This window comes from Dysidea avara, chromosome 12 (genome assembly GCF_963678975.1).
Source record: "Dysidea avara chromosome 12, odDysAvar1.4, whole genome shotgun sequence".
Taxonomy (NCBI): domain Eukaryota; kingdom Metazoa; phylum Porifera; class Demospongiae; order Dictyoceratida; family Dysideidae; genus Dysidea; species Dysidea avara.
Window position 1 is genome coordinate 17,915,979 of NC_089283.1, and position 22,410 is coordinate 17,938,388.

General features: G+C 39.1%; 3 protein-coding genes across 3 annotated transcripts; 2 read left to right on the top strand and 1 right to left on the bottom strand.

Moving 5' to 3' along the window:
• The first annotated feature begins 1,585 nt into the window (after positions 1 to 1,585).
• On the top strand, positions 1,586 to 11,662 carry LOC136240689 (uncharacterized). Its single transcript, XM_066031711.1, has 2 exons — positions 1,586 to 1,657; positions 9,982 to 11,662. The coding sequence occupies exons 1-2, from the start codon at positions 1,605 to 1,607 to the stop codon at positions 11,426 to 11,428; spliced, it is 1,500 nt and encodes a 499-aa protein (XP_065887783.1). The 5' UTR covers positions 1,586 to 1,604; the 3' UTR covers positions 11,429 to 11,662.
• A 1,825-nt stretch (positions 11,663 to 13,487) lies between these two features.
• LOC136240690 (uncharacterized) lies at positions 13,488 to 18,123 on the top strand. Its single transcript, XM_066031712.1, has 2 exons — positions 13,488 to 13,560; positions 16,460 to 18,123. The coding sequence occupies exon 2, from the start codon at positions 16,479 to 16,481 to the stop codon at positions 17,898 to 17,900; it is 1,422 nt and encodes a 473-aa protein (XP_065887784.1). The 5' UTR covers positions 13,488 to 13,560; positions 16,460 to 16,478; the 3' UTR covers positions 17,901 to 18,123.
• Positions 18,124 to 19,686: 1,563 nt separating this feature from the next.
• On the bottom strand, positions 19,687 to 21,225 carry LOC136240698 (cation-independent mannose-6-phosphate receptor-like). Its single transcript, XM_066031724.1, has 2 exons — positions 20,842 to 21,225; positions 19,687 to 20,770 (listed from the first exon to the last, which is right to left on the bottom strand). Exons 1-2 carry the CDS (start codon positions 20,856 to 20,858, stop codon positions 19,762 to 19,764), a joined length of 1,026 nt encoding a protein of 341 aa, XP_065887796.1. The 5' UTR covers positions 20,859 to 21,225; the 3' UTR covers positions 19,687 to 19,761.
• Positions 21,226 to 22,410: the final 1,185 nt, after the last annotated feature.

The window sequence follows — 22,410 nt, forward strand, 5'->3', positions numbered from 1 at the left end:
TACTTCTGAATACAGTGTTAATGCATGATTCCTGTTTCTGGTGTCACTATAGTCCTGTAGGACCATGGAGGAGCAAAGCCCCCATTGGCACCCCCTATGTAGAAACATGCAAAATGAATCCAAAGAAGGCAAAACAATTTCAAGTATAGCTATAATCCCGGCTATAATGCAAAGTAAAAAATCAAAGTTATAGCTATAAGCTACTTTTTTTCAGCTAAGATACGTACACATTAGTTATCTAACCAGTAAGTTATCTGAAAGAAGCATTTAGCAACGTATAATCTGCCATGACATGCTGAAGCAGCTGATTTTAGTGTTGTAGGACTGTAAACACTCACATGCACAATACATAATTATATAGCTATACAAGGGTCTCACTTTCAATAGATAATGGATACCTACTACATGTAAACTGTATGCTGGAACTTGCCAACATCTTCTTTTCGTTAAATCACTTAAGTTCACATAAATAGCTTTAACTACTCAATTTCATATCATTTAGTAACAATCCTACCAGATCATGCAGCTTTGCACAAGTTTTCTTCTACCAGACAACTTAATTTAAATTCTTTTGTTATGCAAGACTCTGAGTGTAATGCATATCAAGTTAACGTACACTTAATAGTGTTAATCAATAACTCCTACTTTGACAGATTACCCAGATTATGGAATTCTCTCCCAGTGATTAATACCTCTCTCCCCAGCAAATCAAAAGACAACTAAAAACTTACTAAGTTTGGAATCACTTTGTCAACAATTTTACACCTATAGTATGTACGCATTGAGCTGGATCCTCAAAAACGTTTAATAACTCAAGGATGGAATTATACATAATCTTGAAGTTTGGCTAATTTGTAGCACTGCTTGATCCACTAAAAATATTTTGTAATCATTTCATTCAAATTCCCAACACAATATTTACAGCCAATCAAAATTTTCACCACATTTCCTATGGGGAAGCCACAAAAGTGTGACATCCACTACAACCCTTTCCCACTTGTATTGCAGCCAAACCACACATGTCTGTTGTTGATGACACTTTACTGTCCCACTAATCATCTGGTTGGTTGAAATGTTAATTTTCTTGAGAAATTAGTTCTTTTTCAGGATTCAGCTCAACTTGTACATACTATATATGGATATGTTTCAGGATTGAAGTTTTTGATGTACGTAGTACAATATATAGTTTTATGCAAAACTATTTCTAACTCACAGCAATAAATCATACTTTCTAAGTGTTCTACATTGATCAAGAGCTGTAAGTGTCTTTGTACACCTGTATGTTGTCTACATGCATGCATACAGTAGTTAATTAAGTAATTAACCAGTATTATAAGTATAGTTTGGGCATGTTGCCATCTCAGTGACCCTCAACACCACCACATTATTTTTGTATAGCTACTAGCCTAGCTATTTTAATTCTGTAATCTTGCATCAGCAGAAGAGAAGGCGGCTACATGCACATATGCATATAGCTAATGGGGACAGAGGCATGCACGGTTTGATTGCGCTATGCAGGTAGACTGCAAAGCAGCTGCAGCCTCGGGTGCTACCTAGGATGATGTAACTTTGTCGATATCGATAAAATATCGTTTAGCTATCATATGATACGTCAACTCGTCCCAGTGAAGTCAGAGACTGGCGATCTTGCAAATTTGTGAGTGGCAGTTTTGTAGAAACAATGCAGTGAATATAGCTAGATCTAATTATGTCGGAATGGTTGTGCATGCCATGCATAATATGACATGCATAGTAAACCATCTCTATATAGATCCGGCTATGCATGATTACAGGAGGTTTTACTTTCGAACGCTGAGGATGCAGAACATGATGTATCACTGAGCCATATAGCTATATGATAATAGCGCTGTTCCATTTGTTTGAAAACATGCAGCGGTTATACGGACTGAATGGAAAAATATGATCGACGGAAAGTGCATGTGGTCGCCTAATCCGTGGTCGTTGATAGTCTGCACTAGATCGAGACTGAGCTATTATTATTATTATTTGTTTACTGTACAGAAACCTCCATATGGAGTATATAGTACAACAGATTAAATTAAGAATAAATTGTAGTGATTGTACTTAGCTGCCTGAACTGGGGTCGTTTTGTAAGTTTTTCATACAAAAGCTAGCTATGGCCGTTGGAAACGTGCATGTTACACCGACTTTTAGTGTGTCAGAAGTTGTCAAGAATTGTTAGCTATTCACTGCAGCTAGCTAGCTAGCCATTTGATTTAAAGTACCGAGAGAGAGAACCACAATTTGGAGAACCATCATTATTAAATGAGGAAACATGTAAATGCATTACAATATTGATGAGACCTCAGTCTCATGCGACCACAACTAGACCCTTTAAAGAGATCTGTGTGGGCACGGCAAGGTCAAACAAACAAACAAACAAAAACATAGTTGAAGCATGCATGCTTTTATTCAGTTTATTATATGGCTGCCCAGGTTTTAAAGTTGACAAAATTAAAGACAGAGCATTAAAGTTCATAACAGACACCCTAGTCTCACATGGCCAAATTGCTTTTTGTCATTGGGTAGCTACAGTCATGTAATATGATTAGACTTGTAACATTAGTAGGCATACTCTTATAATTGTTATTGTAACACACACGCAGTTTGTAAACATATATAGATGAATGTGTCTCACGTGATTGTAATTTTTGATGAGTCAGATGAACACGTGTTGTGTGTTGTATGCTGGTGTCTTTGAGTAAGAGACGAGAGTTATTACACTGGTAGCAGAGGATGGTTGAGCGTCACTTCAGTCTACCCAAGCCTTTTTCCAGCGGAGATGTCAAGGACTGGTTCCAAAGGTTTGAGATATGCGCGACTGCGAATGGGTGGAAGGAAGAAGACCAAGCGATCAAGTTACCGACGTTGTTGGAGGGGGAAGCACTGGCCATTTGGCTCGAACTTACAGCGGACCAGCAGAAAGATTACACGGTTGCTAAAAGAGAAATACAGAACGCAATGATGCCCGTGGGATTCGTATCGCTGGATGAGTTCCATCGAAGAAAGTTGAGGCCTGGCGAAGCGATCCCTGTATTTGTTCATGATCTCAAGAAGTTGCTCGAAATGGCTATCCCTGGTATGAATAAGGAAGCAAAGGACGCCTTATTGTTACATCAGTTTGTTGCTGGTTTTCCGGAGCTGATAACCAAGCAGTTACGAGCGTCAGGAGAAGTTAAGACGCTTGAAGGGGCAGTCACTCGTGCTAGGTTGCTGATGACGGTTGATTCACAGGCAGTCTCCACTGTCAGAGATGTTGCTGAGAAGCAGACAGAGGTGCAGAAATTAAGAGACCAAGTGGCACTGCTGACGGAGCAGATGGCTTCCTTGTCAACGCGTCAAGGTGGCTATCAACAACAAAGGAGGAGACCAAGATGTTTTATTTGTGGCCAACCAGGTCATGTTCAGCGTGATTGTCCAGCTCAGCAAAACCGTTTATGTTTTTCTTGTGGCCAACCAGGTCACCTGGCAAGAAACTGTTGGTATCAGGGAAACGGGCAGGGGGCGTCTGCACAGGGCAGCAGGCGTCCCCGCCCATAAGCCCCACTGCTGATGTAATGACTGTAACTGTTGCCGTAGTTAAATGCCAAGCTACCATAGTTAAGGGAGTACTGGGTGGTGTTGCAGTGGATATTATGCTCGATTCAGGATCTTCAGTATCACTCGTGCGGTGTGACTTATTGTCTAACATGAAGAATGTGATTGAAGCTCCACAGGCTAAGTCAATACACCTTGTGACAGCTTCTGGAGATCAACTACCAATACTCCGACACATAAGGACATCTGTACAGCTGAGTGAGTTTAATATTCTGCATAATTTTGTTGTGGTTGAAAGCTTGGTTACACCAGTAATTTTAGGAATTGACTTTTTGCAACAAAATGGGTTGGTTCTAGACTTTACTTGTACACCAGTTGCTGTTAGTAGAGGTTTTCCCAATACAAACATGCCAGTAGATAATGTTGCATTGGCCAAAGTCATCCCTATTTATGAAGAAGTGCATGTGAACCAAGCTTCCCTATGTATGATTCAGTCTCAAAATGAATCAGGTACTGACCTTGTAGATGAGTGTGCTATACCTGACTATAAGGGCCCTTTAGAGTTTGATACCCCGAAGTGTAATGATGTCCAGTTAGAATGCATTGTAGAGCAGTTTAAAGGAGTCTTTTGTACCACTCCAGGCAGGACTGATGATGCATATCACTTCATATCCACTTCAGGCAACCCAGTAAGGGTGCCACCTAGACGAATCCCAGCACAATACCGGGTTGAAGTAACTCAACAAATTGAGACAATGCTAGAGCAAGGTATCATCACACGTAGCAAGAGCCCTTGGATGGCCCCGGCAGTGTTTGTGCCAAAAAAGTCAGGCCAGATACGGATATGTGTTGATTATAGAGAACTTAATAAACGAACCACCAAGGACTCATATCCATTACCACTACCAGATGAAGTACAAGACAGGCTTGTAGGGTCTACCATCTTTACAACGCTTGACCTACATAGTGGTTACTGGCAAGTACCAGTTAACCCAGTGGATAGAGAAAAAACAGCATTCTGTCCAGGCCCTGGTATGGGACTATATGAGTTTTGTAGGATGCCCTTTGGTTTGACTGGTGCTCCCAGTTCATTCCAGCGGCTAATGGACAAGACCTTAAGTGGGCTACCGTTTGTCACCATCTATTTAGATGACATCTTGATCCATTCAGATAGTGTAGCTACACATGCCCAACATTTAAAGATGGTGTTCCAACGGATTAGAGATGCAGGATTGACACTTAGAGGTGCCAAGTGCCATATTGGCTTGCCTAGTGTGCGTTATTTAGGGCATGTGTTCTCAGCCAAGGGTATGTCTCCTGATCCCAGTAAAATCCAAGACATTACTGACTGGCCATCTCCTACTAATCCAACGGAAGTTCGCCAATTTCTGGGACTGGCGTCATATTATAGGCGCTACATACTCAATTTTTCTAACATTGCAGCACCGCTGTACTCACTTACTCAGAATAATATTCCATTCTCATGGGATGAAGCATGCAACAAAGCTTTCACAGCCTTAAAAACGCAGTTAGTACAAGCCCCTGTTCTTGTTTACCCTCGTTTTGGTCCTAATGCTGATGAGTTTGTCCTGCAGACAGATGCTAGTGCAGTGGGCTTGGGTGCAATTTTAGAGCAAGGTGGGCATGTCATTGCTTATGCTAGTCGCACTCTGACATCAGCTGAGCGTAACTATAGTGTAATACAGCGTGAATGCCTTGCCATTGTTTTTGCTTTGAAACAGTATCGCCACTATCTTCTGGGTAGATCATTCCGACTCTACACAGACCATGCTCCCCTACAATGGCTCTCAGAGCAAAAGATGGAAGGCATGCTGTGTCGTTGGGCTTTAGCAATGCAAGAGTTTAGTTTTAAGATAGTGTACCGGAAAGGCTCAGTTAACACCAATGCTGATGCGTTGTCACGCTTGTCACCAAATCGATGTGCTGTAACTATTTCCATGCCATCTGATTCACTATCTCACTTACAAGATGCCCAACTAAAGGACCCCACCATATCTCAGGTATACCACACGCTCTCAGAGTCGTCAGGTATTCCATCTGATAAGAAATGGAACCAACCTCCACTTCGTAGATTTAAACAACTGTGGAAGCAATTGTTAATCACAGATGGTACACTGTACCGTAAGTACTCCCCTGGGCCACTGGAACCAGTTATTACTGTACCTGTTCTTCCCCCGTCTGCCCAGCACGACGCACTACGTCTCAGTCATGATGTTCCTACAGCAGGCCATCAAGGGGTGGAGAAAACATTGCAGAAGTTGCGTAAGGTAGCTTACTGGGTTAATATGGCCAAGGATGTTGACCAGTACTGTAGAAATTGTCTAACGTGCCAACAATCCAAGGTCAGCATGCCACAGCGTGCCCCACTACAGAATGTTCCAATCGGTCAGCCTTGGCAGATGGTTGCTGTCGACATACTACAAGTTCCGTTGTCAACCAACAATAATCGTTATTTGTTGGTACTACAGGACTATTTTACCAAGTGGGCCGATGCTGTACCCCTCCCTGACCAAACGGCTAGTCGTATCACAACAGCTCTGATCAATTTTTTCTGCACATATGGCCCACCGCAGATTATACATTCAGATCAAGGCCGCAATTTTGAAAGCACTATTTTTAATCAAGTGCTGCATGCATTTGGTGTTCGTAAGTCGCATACCACCCCATACCACCCACAAGGGGACGGTATGGTTGAACGTTTTAACCGGACGTTGTTACAGCTTTTACGCGCTTATGTTACTTCTCAAAGTGATTGGGAAGCACATTTACCACTGGTGTTGTATGCATACCGAACATCACGTCACAGCAGTACAGGTATCTCTCCCTACATGCTACTGTATGGCAAGGATCCCCCTAACTTCCAAGGGCTTAGCCAGCATTCCTATGACTCTCTGTCATATCCTGCTATACTCCAAGCTAGATTAGCAGAGTTACAGGATTTTGTTCATGTCAACATCACACAGGCAGCAGCTAGCCAAAAGTCATTTTATGATCAGCATACAAGTTTACCATACTTTAAACAAGGACAGCCTGTTTGGCTTTCTGTACCAACTGCAGGAAAATTGGATCCCAGATGGGAAGGGGAATGGATTGTAAAATCTGTAAAAAGCCCTGTAAGTATAGAGATTCATGATGGTAAACGTACTAAAGTTGTCCATACTAACAGACTGCGACATCGTTGTGTTCCAGGCCTGAAAAACACTAACACCTCTGCTAAGAGGGAGGATGAAGCTGATGCTGGCACTAGAGATGATTGGTCCCCACCAGGAATTGAACATGTAACTGTACCAGCAGCTGATGATGATGAAGTTCCAGTACCACGCTACCCTCAAAGACACCAACAACCACCGGAGAGATATAAACCATGATGCTTGTGGACAAGCATATTCTGGGAGGGGCAAGTGTAATATGATTAGACTTGTAACATTAGTAGGCATACTCTTATAATTGTTATTGTAACACACACGCAGTTTGTAAACATATATAGATGAATGTGTCTCACGTGATTGTAATTTTTGATGAGTCAGATGAACACGTGTTGTGTGTTGTATGCTGGTGTCTTTGAGTAAGAGACGAGAGTTATTACAGTCAATTTCAGGTTGCTTGCAAATGCAATTGAACAATTCGTCCACATGATTGCTCGAACACGTGAGCTGTTTCCTTTCAACCAAGCTCCTTATAATAACACAATTACATTATTTGCCTTAGAAAGCGCCAGGGTAATACTAAGGTAGTTATTCAACATAGTAAAGCACTGCACGTAAAATGACATGTGCAAATTGTTAAATTGCATTCGCAAGCAACCTGAAATCGACTGTAGCTAGACTGGTTCATACTTGCTCTGGACACTAGGCACCAGCCTATTATGCTGGCATAATTTTGAGCATAATAGGTGCCTGAAAGCATCAAGCATAATGCTAGCATGATAGGCAAAATAAATTGTCATACTGTAAGCAAAAATGCACGCCACTGAAAAAGGTGGACAGTACAGTGATGCCGCAGTGGAACATAGTTATTTGACATGACTATTATTATAGTTTACAATGCAGCCAAATTCTTAATGCACAACGAGCGTTAACTTACCAGTTGTTCATAAGCAAAAGTTTATCATTATCCATTGGAAAGTAACAAAACATGGGAACTGCAGATAATTTTGAGCATAATTATGAGCATAATAGGCAAAATTTTTGGGCACTGCAGCATAGCATAATAGGCAAAATTAAAAGCATAGTAGGCTGGTGCCTACTGGACACACCTCCAAACAATGACATCCTAATTCAACCCTACATGTTGACCTCAGGTTTGCAATTAGCGAGTTGCAGTTTTTGGTGAATACATAAAGTGCTTAGAAAGCAATTATATCATCACTCAATGAATACCATCATCTGCACGATGATTGCTTGTGAACAGAAACTGGGGTTGAATGCATGTGGGTTACTCAACCTGGGTTGAACCCACCATGGGCAAACAGTGTAACTGTAGACCATGACATCATTGCTTCCTAACTTAAGACCAGTGAAGGATCATCCCTGTCATAATTAGGATCATAGAAGTGTGGATATTTGATCCAGACCAGATCTTTTACCCCATTACCCAATGACAGTCTGATTACACGAGACTACCTCCATGCAATTATTTGTTAGTGGAGGACAAGAACAACTAAATATATTATTCTATTTTATTTTCATTGCTTTATAGATACACATGTCAGTGGTGTATTTAGAGGGTTTCCTGGGGTTCCGGAAGTCCCTTTCAAAATTTGAACTTGTGGGCTTGCAGCAAGAACACCAACCATCATAGTTTAATGCAAATATACAGAAAGATGGAAATAGAGCAGAGCTACATTGTAGGTAATAAGTAACTTGTTTTAAGGAGAACAAGAATATGAATTTCACCAAGCTGTTGCAAAGAAAAACGTTAGTGAAGATTGAGATACTCTAATAGAGCAGTCAGATGTATTCTAATAGAGCAATCTAATAGAACATTCGTAACAAATTGCAAGTATAATAATTATTAAAGAATAATGTAAATGCAAGACTAGCTTGAATCACTATTTTGAGCTTCTAACTGGAGGATTTGGATGTAGCTAGCTATTTGGATCACTAAAACTATACTCCTGACCATGCAGCCATATCAAAACTGTAATTGAGCATATATTGAAGACAGCATATCCATAGAGCATGAACTAGTAAAATTTGAAACATTTGATGTTCAAAATCTGTTAGCAGCTGGGGGTTGTGCTCCAGATCCCTGCATCAATAACTCACTACCAAATCTGGAAACCCTCTGAAAAATCCTGGATACACCCCTGCATGTGGAATTACAAGATGGTGAGGTACAAAAAAGATAGGACAGTATAATTGAAAAGTGATCTGAAGGACAAATGGCAATCAATGCCAAAAGCCTATAAAAACTACTTATTTAAATGTATTAAGAATGTCCTTACGTCAGCCGAAGTCATTAGCATGATGTCAGCGAGGAATAACTAGTTTCATTTATTGGGCAGAGGTGTTGATCATGACCACTGATTCTTTTCTAAACACGTACTTAGTGCTTTATTACAACTGAACTTATATGTGCAAAACCATATTCAATACAATGCTTTGGGTACTATATATAAGTAATCATGGTTCATCATTTATATCAGTTAGTATATACTACTTACACTGTACATATGCATCCATTTAATAAGTGTTTTCATAGCATTGCTTTTCAATTGTGACCAGATTTTTGAAACCGATCCAAATCGCACATCAGGCAAAATGATCAAACTAACACCACCAGTGGATAGCTACACTATCGGACTGCTAGTTTTGACCCTCAGTACTACTCAAACCACTCGAGGCTGGTTTTAACAGGCATCTTTCTGGGTGGTGTGGAGAGCTTGAATGGTTTCAGGCCTTGTGAAGGGCCTGGCTTGGCAAGAATCAGTGCGGGTTTACTGGCAGGTGGATGGCCTGATAATGTTGGCCTGTAGATATTGCTACATATCAGCCACTAAGATGCCAGCACAGCCCGTGTCTGGACTTCAATCATGGCCTGCCACCCCCACCCTCCTCCCTTTGTGAGCACTCGTGATGCTACTTCACTTGTCCAACTGCTAAGATTTTCTATCTTATTTGGCAAGAAACTCTATAAGCAGCTACAAGTACTGGAAGTGGCCTGAAAAGTAATATTGAATTGATGCATCTCTTGTGTAAATTTCATAGCTATAAGTGCTTGCTATCCTTGGCAAGTTATGCTGACTCAAAATTCTTTAAACTGTTTATCTCTAAACTTCTAATGTGCAATTTAGAACATTTTTTCCAAAATCCAGTCACAATTGTTTTCTGTTATTTGCCATTTTTGTATAGCACCTTAGGCTTAGAGCTACTGTATGTATGTTTTTGTATGATTTGGCAGTTTTCTGATTTGCATTACAATGAGTGTGCCTCTACTACTACTACTACTACTCATCATTTCAACATGTTCTTATGCTGTGTCCAAAACTGAAGATGAACCAATGTGTGTCAAAATTGATGAGTGTTCATGTCACTTAACAGGAGTGGAACAACCTGGAGTGATTGATTTACATAGCCTGGTTAGTGGTGAACACAAGCCAACCTTTACCATTCAAGCAAAATCTGAACAAACTAATCTGACATATAACTACTCCTACAATCCATGCATGATTTTCTCCACTAATAGTTGTCCAAATACTAGTTTATGTCAAACTGGTGATGGAGAAGGACCATATGACTTAGGAAATCTTGTGACCGTAAAGTTTGTGTATCGAAACTCTTCTGTCTTTGCAGTTTACAATTCAACACATGATGACAAACATGGCTACAACAGAACATCAGAAGTGGAGTTGATCTGTGATGAAAATGAAATGAAAGGAAGATTTGAATATGATCATGAGCTTAGTGAACGCCATTACATGTTCAAGCTCTACACTCGATGTGCTTGTCCTGGGAAATGTACATCTTCACAATCTGGATGTCAAGCCAAGGATTTGTGTAGTTGTGAAATGTCAGATGGAACTGGTACAATTAACCTTCATTCCCTTGATAATGGAACAAATCCACTGAGAGATGAAGCAAGTCCAACAAACACCTTTCTATACAATCCTTGTTCACCCATCACAAAACCTGACTGTAAGGGTAACTCATTGTGTGAAGAACAAGGAGATTCTCTTGTGGGTTTAGGTGTGGCAAATTCTGCAAAATTTGTTCAGAATAACAGTCAACTTAGCATACAATATACTGGACCAAACAACATGACCACATCAACTGTGAATTTGTTTTGTGATGAGAACCAAAGAAATAAAGCATTCTTTAGAGCAGTTGGTGAAGGAAATGCATATGATCTCTACAGTGTGTGTGCTTGTCCTAATGGTTGTGGTGCTCCACCATCAAACGGAACATGTGACCAAACTGACTCATGTACCTGTAAGAGCACTAGTGATGGTGCAGTGATCAACCTTCATGATCTAGACAACCCATATGCACCACTGATTGCAGAAGACAATTATGGATATTCCTACTACTACAATCCTTGTAGTGGAATAAAACTAGAAAATTCCTCAGGAAAATGCAATGGAGTAGCTGCATGTCAGTTTGATCCATTCCATAATGTATACTACAACATTGGAAATAATGGTCCTAGAATACACTACAATACAACCTCGAAGTCCTTTACATTTTATTACTATGGAGGTGATGATGGACGTTCTTTTGGAGTAAAAATGATATGCTTTACAGAGTCTGACAACACAGTGCTAATTGCAGATGGTAATATACCTGTTGGTGCTACCGCATATAATCTCCAACTTGTCTCGAAATATGCATGTAGCAAAATGATTAATTAGCTAACAATTAATTTTTTATAAGTGAGGACATACTCTGTGGAATTTTTTTTTTTGTTTGTTTGTTTGTTTGTTCTTTAGTATACAGTATAATATTATGTGTTGCTTTACTATTATAATTATTCTGTACATTAAGATTGTGATTTGCACAACAATATTATAGATGCTGTAGCATTGCACAACAAATGACAAACCTATATGTAGATACGTATGTATATGTGCATAAATGGAATTAAACAGTAGAGAAATTGCTACAGAACAGTTCATAGGTTTAGTATCAATCACTGTATTTTATTTTTTATTAAGGCTTTACAGCACAAGTACTGAAGGTCTGTAAGACACCTGGTCCTACAGCCTGTTTAAAGATATTATATTAAGTATGTTTGAAATGCTGGAGAAAGGAGGAAAAAAAATCCATGACTGGACCTGGACAGCCTCAAACTTGCAGCGTATACTTGGCCTGGCTATATAAAAATGCTGTGGTTCATTGTATGTACATCCACCTACTGTACAATAATAAGTTGCACATCAAAGTAGTGGAGAAACTGATGTCATATATACACTGCATCAACACACCCAGTTATACTATGTAACTACAAATAATGTACTGAAGTATATGGTTAATGGGTAGAGTACATGGAGATAATTATATCTTTGACTTTTATACTTTACAGTATATACAAACCTTGGAATTGTATATCAACTAAATGTGGGCATATGGTATTGTGTATAATAGCATAAGAGTGAGCCTTACAGATGCATCTTTTGTAAGAAGCTGTCTAATTTTTTTTAAGACATAATTTCTTTTAAACTCTTGCATAATTTATAGTTTTAAACTATCTGTATTATGTTACAGCACATATGCATGCATTGGTGGATGGCTACACACATATGTAGTGGATGCCTATATATATAGCTTTGCACATACGTATGTGTTGTGTAACTAGTACTGTAACAACAGCTCTGCTGTGATTGAAACACAGTATATAACAAGATCTGCTACACATGTTATCTTGGATGTTATTTTTGTGCAACCCAAGGGTTATGGAGTGGCAAAGAATTTGGGCATACAGTTTCGCATGGAATTAGCAGAAGCTCCTGTGCTAGACAAGTACCTTTGGAGAGAAGTTGCTAACTTGAGTGACACTATCTCCAGCATGATTACCCAAAAAATCCAAATCAAATGTATAGCTAAGTGAGTTATGAATTTTTCAGAAGTCTGTTTTAGCTGCTCTTGCTGAGATATAAACACAGGAGTTCTTTGTTGTTGATGATGGCCAAAAACAACCATAAAAATTGGAAATAGTTGTATGTAACAGCGACTGGCAGCAATGAACAGGAGTACAGGACAGATTTTCAGCAAGGTGGCAGAGAGAGGGTTATAACATTGCTAATGATCCATTTACCATAACACTTGTATGCAGGTTGCAACTTTTACATTTGCTCACCGAACCTCTTTAGCCACCCATTTCATATTTTTTATCTTCTATCTCTAATGCTGAGTTTTCAGCACTGGCATAGACTGCCCTGCATCATATATAGGGACTCTTAGAATTTAAAAATATATATTTGTAAGTATATAGGGCAAGCAAATTACATACATGCGAGCATACATGTTTGTTTTGTTTGTGTATGTGCGTTTATCCAGTGTGTTGTATTGAAGTAGGCAAATATTTTTTGTGTTTGTGTTTGGGTCTTTTTTTTTGCGATATACTAGCCTATTGGAGGACTATCCAGATGCAACTCCACTATTAGGAAGAGTCATTGCTATCATTTTGATTAAACTATGTATTAATTTTGATGTCAAAATCAGTTAGCTATAATTCAAGGAAGTATTAAATTTATTGCATAACTTTTAGTGACTTATTGTCGTTTATTGTATAATGAACTTAGCTAAGTGATAAAATCCACCCTTTAATAGCTATAGTTGCTGCAATAGTTTAGAATTAATTGTCATGTTGCTGATGTTTGGGCCATTACTAGCCTTAGAAACAGCTTATGCTATGGGATGATGCAACTTTGTTAATATCGATAAAATATCGTTTGTGGTTATCATGTGATAGCTCCAAGGCGGATAACTCCGAGAACTCTCCGGCAGTGAAGGAAGAACTGGCGACTGGCGTTCTTGCAAATTTGTAAGTTAATTTGTCTGTCACCGTGATGCTTCAATGTATAAGAAATTGGTGTCACAATGGCTGTTAGCTATCACTTTGAAACTCAACGTGTGCCTCTCAGAACTGAGTGGCGTTTTATGTATTTGCAGTGCTGCATTCAGTGAGCTGAAGGCATGACATAGCTGGTGCTGTATAGTAGGTCTACCCGTTAGCGGCTATATCATGGCTCCAGGAGTCAACAACCTCCTAGTCTCGACCGCGTTTCTCAGCACGGCGCTTTAAGTCTTAGATTTGGCTGGCAATTGTATGATGTCTCCAGTCACTGTGTTTGTGGCACCCCCTTCAGTGTAGATCATGCTATGGTTTGCCGCCATGGAGACCTTTCCTTTATTCGTCATAATGAACTTCCTGACTTGACAGCTGGATGGTTACAAGAGGTCTGTTATAATGTTGCAGTGGAACCACCTTTGTTACCTCTTAATGGAGAGACCATTGCTCCTGTTTCTGCCATTCATAATGATGAAGCCCATGCAGATGTTCGTGCGACTGGATTTTGGGGTAGACGCCAGGGTGCATTTTTTGATATAAGGGTTTCACCCCAACGCACCAAGCTACCTTATAAGACTCAGCCTGCATCACTTTTTCGAAGGCATGAGTTAGAGAAGAAGCGGGAATATGGTGATAGGGTTCGCAGTGTGGAGTGTGGTTCATTTAGCTACCCCTCTTGTTTTTTCTATGGACTTGGTAGGGAGGCAACTATTTACTCTCTAAGAAACATGGCACACCCTATACCAAAACACTTTTACTAATGCGATGTTCCATCTCTTTTTCTTTACTCCGCTCTGTCACCTTGGCTATCCGGGGCAGTAGGACCGTGAGACCTGTACAATGCTCGAAAAGGGGTCTGGTCCAGAATCAATATGTCAACTCATTTTTTACACCCCGAGCTCTATGAAAAATTATTGATTCTGGACCAGACCCTTTTTCAAGCAGGCACTTATACTGTCGTTTGCATCAGTGTTCGAATCCCGTACCGGCATGTGTGACTGCGTATTGTCGAGCATAGTGGTTATTTGATCACGCTAACCATGGGTTAGTGTGATGGCAGAACCACGCCAGGCTAACTATGATTAGCGTGATAAAATAACCGCTACACTCGACGCTATGCAGTCACGCACGCCGGTACGGGATTCGAACACTGATGCAAACGACAGTAATTCTAATCGATAAGCGCCGTGATACAAAAAAGCAGTCTGGCTATGCGAGACTATCTGTTTCCCCAGTTTTCTGTCCCAACTGCATGCTCAAGGGGTCAGCAACCAACTTATTACCTACGGGATTCCAGAGGTTTCAAGATTTCTGGGAAGTTTGTCTAAAACAAAAGACCATAGATACAAAAATTACGCTAAAAACCCCAAAAATTTTCCAGGAATATCTGGCTGATTCCAGAATAAAAGATTTCAAATCAACCTACAATTTTTAAAACTTGCTATACCTGTTTTACCAAGGTGCTAGCATAAACTAGGATTAGGGTTACCAATGCAAATAATCATAATTTGCTAACTGCTGTTACATCTTGGTCACTTGAATACAGCTGCAGTGACAGTCAATTCCATTGTCTTCTTGGGGTAGAAATCGATCGTAATATCTACAAAATCTAACATTATGAGCCGTAACTCTCTGTAGCCTTGATTCTTCAACCTTCCTCTGTGAGTAACCCTTCACCTAAAAGCATTAGTACTTTAATTGGTGAGGTGGGTTTCCTGTCGCTGTGGCTCCAAAACCCAGTTTTCATCTACAGACACCAAACAAATGATAGCCAATCCTTCCTCACATCACAGTAGTAGTCATCCATCAACAAAGAAGTCACATACAGTGGAACCTCAATTATCCAGACCCCACTTATCTGGTTAACCAAACTACGGAAATGACTGCTCTATTAGAGTAGTGACTGTTCTATTAGGGTGGTTGAAACACTGATATTTTCACTACTTGAAGTGTCTTAGTTTACTACAGTGGTATATCCCCAGTATATGGAACAGTTAATTGTTTGTTATTTTAGTAGTTTTTCAGTAAACCCACATTCACTGATGTTTTACTGAGAGTTTAAAACTTAGTAAAATAATTATGTTCCATATACTTAAGTTTACTGACACTTTACTATCAGTATAACTACAGTAAGGTATCTTAACAAATTAGTAAACTAAGAACCTTCAAGCAGTATTTCTTTTAAATTCTTTATGCTAGTTTTAAGGTATTTATACACAGTTTCAGAGATACAGACTTTTCAGACTTATGGACCACCCCTGGTCCCAAGGGGTTCGGCTAACTTGTATGAAGTGTGGTTAATTTAAAGATTGCTAACCATCTGCATGGGTGAACCTGAAATAGGGAGGGAAAAATTTGCCAAAAATCACATATTAACAACGTATATTGCCCAATCAAGTATATCTAACAACAAGAGGTAAAAAAACAACTAAAAGGGATGCCATCAAGCTGGCATGATTTCTACTATTATCGTGATTTAACACTCAATATCTTGTGTAATGCTTTGGCAGTGTCTACACACTGTAATTGCAATCTCAAGTTTCATAGTCAGTGTTCAGCAATGGTTAACAAAGCTAATAGATTTCTTGGCCTTATTAAACAGACCTTTTTGAATATTTCTGCAGATTCATTTATATGCCAATACAAATCATTACTATGTCCTATTTTGAACTTAGTTTGGGGGACCTTACTATAAAGTAGACTCCAAAAATTAGAAAAATTCTGTATACTCTGTATAATATGAGAATTAACTATCAACTAGTATAGTATAGATGCAGGTGTAGATAGCCTTCCTTGTTTCCTTGCTTTTTATTTCTATGATCCCTACTTGATAATTTTCCTTTACTTGAAATAAATTTATTCCATTTGGCAGTTCTCTGATTCACATTATAATGAGTGTGCTTCTGCTACTACTGATCATTGCAACCTGTTCTGATGCTGTGTCTCATATCAGAGATGAGCCAACATGTGTCAAAATCGATGAATGTTCATGTCACTTAACTGGAGTGGAACAACCTGGAGTGATTGATTTACATAGCCTGGTTAGTGGTATCCCTGAGCCAACTTTTACCATTCAAGCAAAATCTGAACAAACTAATCTGACGTATAACTACTCCTACAATCCATGCATGATTTTCTCCACTAATAGTTGTCCAAATACTAGTTTATGTCAAACTGGTGATGGAGAAGGACCATATGACTTAGGAAATCTTGTGACCGTAAAGTTTGTGTATCGAAACTCTTCTGTCTTTGCAGTTTACAATTCAACACATGATGACAAACATGGCTACAACAGAACATCAGAAGTGGAGTTGATCTGTGATGAAAATGAAATGAAAGGAAGATTTGAATATGATCATGAGCTTAGTGAACGCCATTACATGTTCAAGCTCTACACTCGATGTGCTTGTCCTGGGAAATGTACATCTTCACAAACTGGATGTCAAGCCAAGGATTTGTGTAGTTGCGAAATGTCAGATGGAACTGGTACAATTAACCTTCATTCCCTTGATAATGGAACAAATCCACTAAGAGATGAAGCAACTCCAACAAACACCTTTCTGTACAATCCTTGTTCACCCATCACAAAACCTGACTGTAAGGGTAACTCATTGTGTGAAGAACAAGGAGATTCTCTTGTCGGTTTAGGTGTGGCAAATTCTGCAAAATTTGTACAGAATAATGGTCAACTTAGCATACAATATACTGGACCAAATAACATGACCACATCAACTGTGAATTTGTTTTGTGATCAGGACCAAAGAAATAAAGCCTTCTTTAGAGCAGTTGGTGAAGGAAATGCATATGATCTCTACAGTGTGTGTGCGTGCCCTAATGGTTGTGGTGGTGGTCCACCATCAAATGGAACATGTAACCAAACTGACTCATGTACCTGTAAGAGCCCTAGTGATGGTGCAGTGATCAACCTTCATGATCTGGACAACCCGTATGCAGCGTTGACTGCTGAAGACAATCAAGGCTATACCTACTACTACAATCCTTGTAGTGGAATAAAACTAGGCATGTCTGGAAAATGTAATGGAGTAGCTGCCTGTCAGTATGACCCATTTCAAAATGTATACTATACCATTGGAAATACTGGTCCTAGAATAGACTACAATGCTACCTCATACTCCTTTACATTTCATTACACTGGAGGTGATGGAGGGCGTTCTTTTGAAGTAGAGATGGTATGCTTTTCAGAGTCTGAAAACACAGTACTTGCTGCAGATGGTGATACACCTAAAGGTGCTACCTCATTCCATCTCAAACTTATCTCAAAATATGCATGTAGCTTCAAAATATTTGTATAAGTGAGGTACATTGTACATTGTGGACAACTAACTATATAGTTTTTTGCATTCATGAAGTGTTGCTGTACTATTGTACAGTACAAACAAGACTGCATGTATGTAATATGCACAATACGTAGCATGTATGTTGTAGTATATTGCACCACAATGCTAGAGCTTGTAATTGTTTGGTTAGTATTGCACAACAAATGTTGAAACCATGAAATCGTTATGGTTACTATTGAAAACCTCAAAAATATTGATATAGTAAATGTGGTTTGGTCATTGCTGTAACAATACATAGTTCATAGATATATAGTACTAATCACTGAACACTTGGCCTATAGCTATACTGTAGGTGCACAGCTATAATGTTGGAACACATTGGAGCATATGCATGTATATATAAATTATATATATATATATATATATATATTTTTAAATATATATATGGTATCCAAAGATTTTTGTTCATGTGTATATCCTTGTTCTATACATACATACTTCTGGGGAACCAAGTGCAACTTGTCATTATAATTATACTAGTATTGTTCTTGTCTTTTCTGTAGCTTTGTGCTGTGAGAATTATATAGTCTGGTATTTAAAAGCCTATATACACTACAATCAAGTTTTCAGAAGGGGTTTCTGGAACTCCACCCTGTCATATATGTTCAGTGTCAGTGAATGTATATCTTGTATATATGTGAATTCAGAAGTATGAGAGTTCATGTAACTAAAAGTGTGAATCCTTTCACACTTTATTTATATGAATGATTTTCCAGACTGTCCACGCTGGTTAATCATTAATGATTTAGTCTGCCATACATTAGTCCCAATAGTAGGAGTGCAATTAATCCCAATTGCATGGTTTGTTTCTGTAATTGCATTGTAAAGTAGCCAATAAAATTACAGTATCACAGAAGCCTTTTATGTGCAACAAGAAAGTGATATAATGAATAGCCAATCCAGTATGCCAGCATTTTAAGTGCAACAAATGTTGATATTTTGAGTAGCCAATCAAACATTGCTGACACACGAAGCCTTTTAAGCACAACAAACGATGCTATAATAACCCAATAAGATGTGTACTACAAACCACGAAGGGTGATTACTATGTGATTAGTAGGCAATCACATACATTTTTGTGCAATTATGGAATAATTGTACTCGTAACAGCCAAAATTGTACTTGGCTTCACTTTGTGCAATTTTGACTGTTACTCGTACAATTATTCCCTAATTGCACTCATATGTGAGTGTTTCCTATACTAGTTGACAGACAGTATAGCTATTTGTATAAGAACTTATGATCTCTAATAGAAAGAACATTGTATAGTTCCAAAGCATAATAATTATAATATTATACTCTAATAAAACAGTCGCTGCACTGGACCTGCAAAATTCCACAAGGGATTTAAATGATTCTTCTATCCCACTGAAGCCCTACATCAAAGTTAAAAAAAACTGGGAGTATATGGTAGTTAAATCCCAGTGCATATATGGAAGACAACATAGTATGCATTCATGAAAGAAGTGCCATCAAAGCAAATTGAAGCCTTACACATATAAAACTACAAGCTCAGCAAAAATTGAAGCCATACACAACTGTCATGCTTGTCCCTTAATGACACATTGTTTGTGAACTTGACTGCTTCAAAGTGTGGGATAGAAACCAGTTAAACCCCACCTGCACTCATAGGATATCTAGTTATCAACACTTTGACCTCGGCTCCGCCTCGATAACTACGATATCCTACTCCTGGTGGGGTTTAACTACAACATATGTATAACTGAAGGAAATACAAGACTTAAAAATAATTGCTCACTATAGCAAATTTAGAAATACACACACATGTTAATGATAGCCAATTACATAGTTGCATTTAAAACGTACATGCAAATTTTGTAACAAGTATAAAACAATAAGGAGGTTGCTCTTTATCCAGAATTAACACAGGCTTTTCATTCTTACCATCACAAATTATTGACACTTCAAAAGAATGTCCTCCATCCCCACCAGTATAATGCAAGATGAAATATTCAGTGGTAGTATTATACCGGATACTGACAGTGTCGGGCTTCCCAAGACGAAGATAAAGTTTATCAATTGGGTCTCTTACACAGGCAGCTGCCCCAGCACATCCATCCATCTGTAATCCACTACAAGGATTATAGTAGTAAGTGTAACCACTAGTGTTTGTTGTAGAAAGTGGTGTATATGGGTCGTCTAGATCATGAAGATCAATCACTGCACCATTGGTAACACTTTTAAAGGTACACAAGTCAATTAAGTGAAAGGAAGGAGTTGATGGTGGGGAAATACAGCCTCCAAAACAAGCACACACACTGAAAACATCATAGGAGTTCTTATTCTTCCCTGTTCTAAAAAATGGCTTCTCTCTTTGGTTAGTATCACACAACAAGTTAATAGTTGAAGTAACATTATCGCTAGATAAGTAGTTTAATCTGAGAGAACCATTTATACCTGTTTCAAAATAAGTATTATTTGCTTGACCAATGGGTATAAGAGAACTGCCTGTTTCTTCACATAGTGAATTATCCTTACAATCAGGATTTGTCATAGGAGAGCAGGGGTTGTACAGAATAGTATTTGTTGGAGACAAAGCATCTTTCATCGGATCTGTTGGGTTGTCAAGAGCATGAAGATTAACTGTACCACTTCCATCCGACATCTCACACGTACAGGAATCTTGTCCAACACATACACCCTGGGGTGGGGGATCACATCTCCCTGGGCAAGCACATTGGGTGTATAGTCTAAAGTTATAGGTTCGAAGAGGATATTCTACAACGTATTCAAATCTTCCAAGCACTTCTTCTTTGTCACACACCAACTCTACAAGTGCACTCCTATTGTAATACTGTTCGGAACTAGAATAGATATAGGTGGCAAATAGCACATCATTTATATATTTAAACTCTAAAGTTTTAAATTTACCCACTCCATAAGGTAGTCCATGGTCTATTTGACAAATAGCAGTGTCCTCGCACCCGAATTGTGAGAAATCAGCGCACGGGTTGAAAAGGAATTCGTAATCTTGTCCGGTCTCCTTGTCTGTTCCTTTAGCTACAAATCTTGGCTTCAATCCCCCACCCTTAGTTAGACCACTCAAGTCGATCAGAAGGTTGTTCGGCAGTGTTGGCCTGCAGGAACAGTGACCGATTCTGTTGCACTTTGGGGTTTCCTTTTCCTGGGTAGCCGAGCTGCAGCAAACCAGACTGACCACTACCAACGCTAAATAACCAAAGAACCTCATATGCTGTACACTCTCACATAGAAGAACGATCCTGCCGAATGTGAAGGCAATCCCTCGTTGCTGCTGTCACGTGACCTGTTGTGCAACTATGATCGGCCGCCCACCCGCACCACAGAGTATACGGGTCAAGTAATAGTAGCGATTCCAGGAGAATTTTAAAATTAATGGAAATAATTTTTATTTAGCATAGCCTTGTGCAGTACTCCCTGAGGATCTCATAAACACTTAGTTTTGAACTTCTGTTTTCTGTTATAAATACTTTAATACATGGACCACAGTGTAACCTTACTTGTAAGACCCTCTGAATAAAGGTCACCTCCATAGAAAGCCACTAAATAGTAGCATGCATTTAGCATCTTGTGGATGGCAAAACAACATACACATGGTGAAGTGCAACCACTCTGTACCAGTCACCTCCACTCAAAAAGACAATGTGCATGCAAAGCAAGGAGTTGTACTGTTGATTTATAGCTGCTTATATGATTATTTTGTCTCTTAATGTACAGCTCCTTGACAGCTACCAAAATGGTGCATCAAAGAGATGTGCTATTTGTGGTGCAAATTTGCTGACTTTTAGCATAGTAATGTTGAAAACTACATGGACAAAAATGCCCACCTTGGTGTAAATAACATGTGCTGGGTCGTTTCTTGCAAAGAGAACATAACATTGTGGTGGCTATATTGCAAGATAATCTTATAATTGGCATAAAACTCCACACAAACATATTTGTAGCAGAAAACTAACTGCACCATTGTATTCCTTGCCCACAGAAACCCTAGAAACGATCCAATTGTTTGATCAATCACTCGCATGGCAGCGAATTGATTGTGCCAACTCTCCAATGGAAGATTCACAGAGAAAATGTTATGCAAAATTTATGGAATTCCGGAATCGCTAGTAATAGGGAATTGTAATTTTTAAACAGGGGGTCCATTCAGTAACCAAATACTGATTTTTAGTGGAGCCCTGTGAGCAAAAGAAGAAGAGTACAAAACACAAATACAACTATAGATACAACACCAAAAATAAAGCACACACACAAAGCCAATATTAGTGCATGCCAGAGGAGCCACACAACCTGGGATCAGGATTTCCTCTCATTTAATCTGTACTTAAATATATATCGTGATCATGATTTGCCGTGTTTCATTAAAGGTCACTCGCACAATGATATACCGGCTGCAGTCACAGATTATATAGCTACATGATATTTGGCTAGCACTATTGTAAATCCAGTGCAGCCTGTGCAAGGG

Bases quoted from the DNA above. Each gene is read 5' to 3' on its own strand.
- LOC136240689 (XM_066031711.1), top strand. From the start codon at position 1,605: ATGATACGTCAACTCGTCCCAGTGAAGTCAGAGACTGGCGATCTTGCA. The intron at 1,658-9,981 runs GTGAGTGGCAGT...ATGATTTGGCAG, and splicing joins ACTGGCGATCTTGCAAATTT to TTTTCTGATTTGCATTACAA.
- LOC136240690 (XM_066031712.1), top strand. From the start codon at position 16,479: ATGAGTGTGCTTCTGCTACTACTGATCATTGCAACCTGTTCTGATGCT.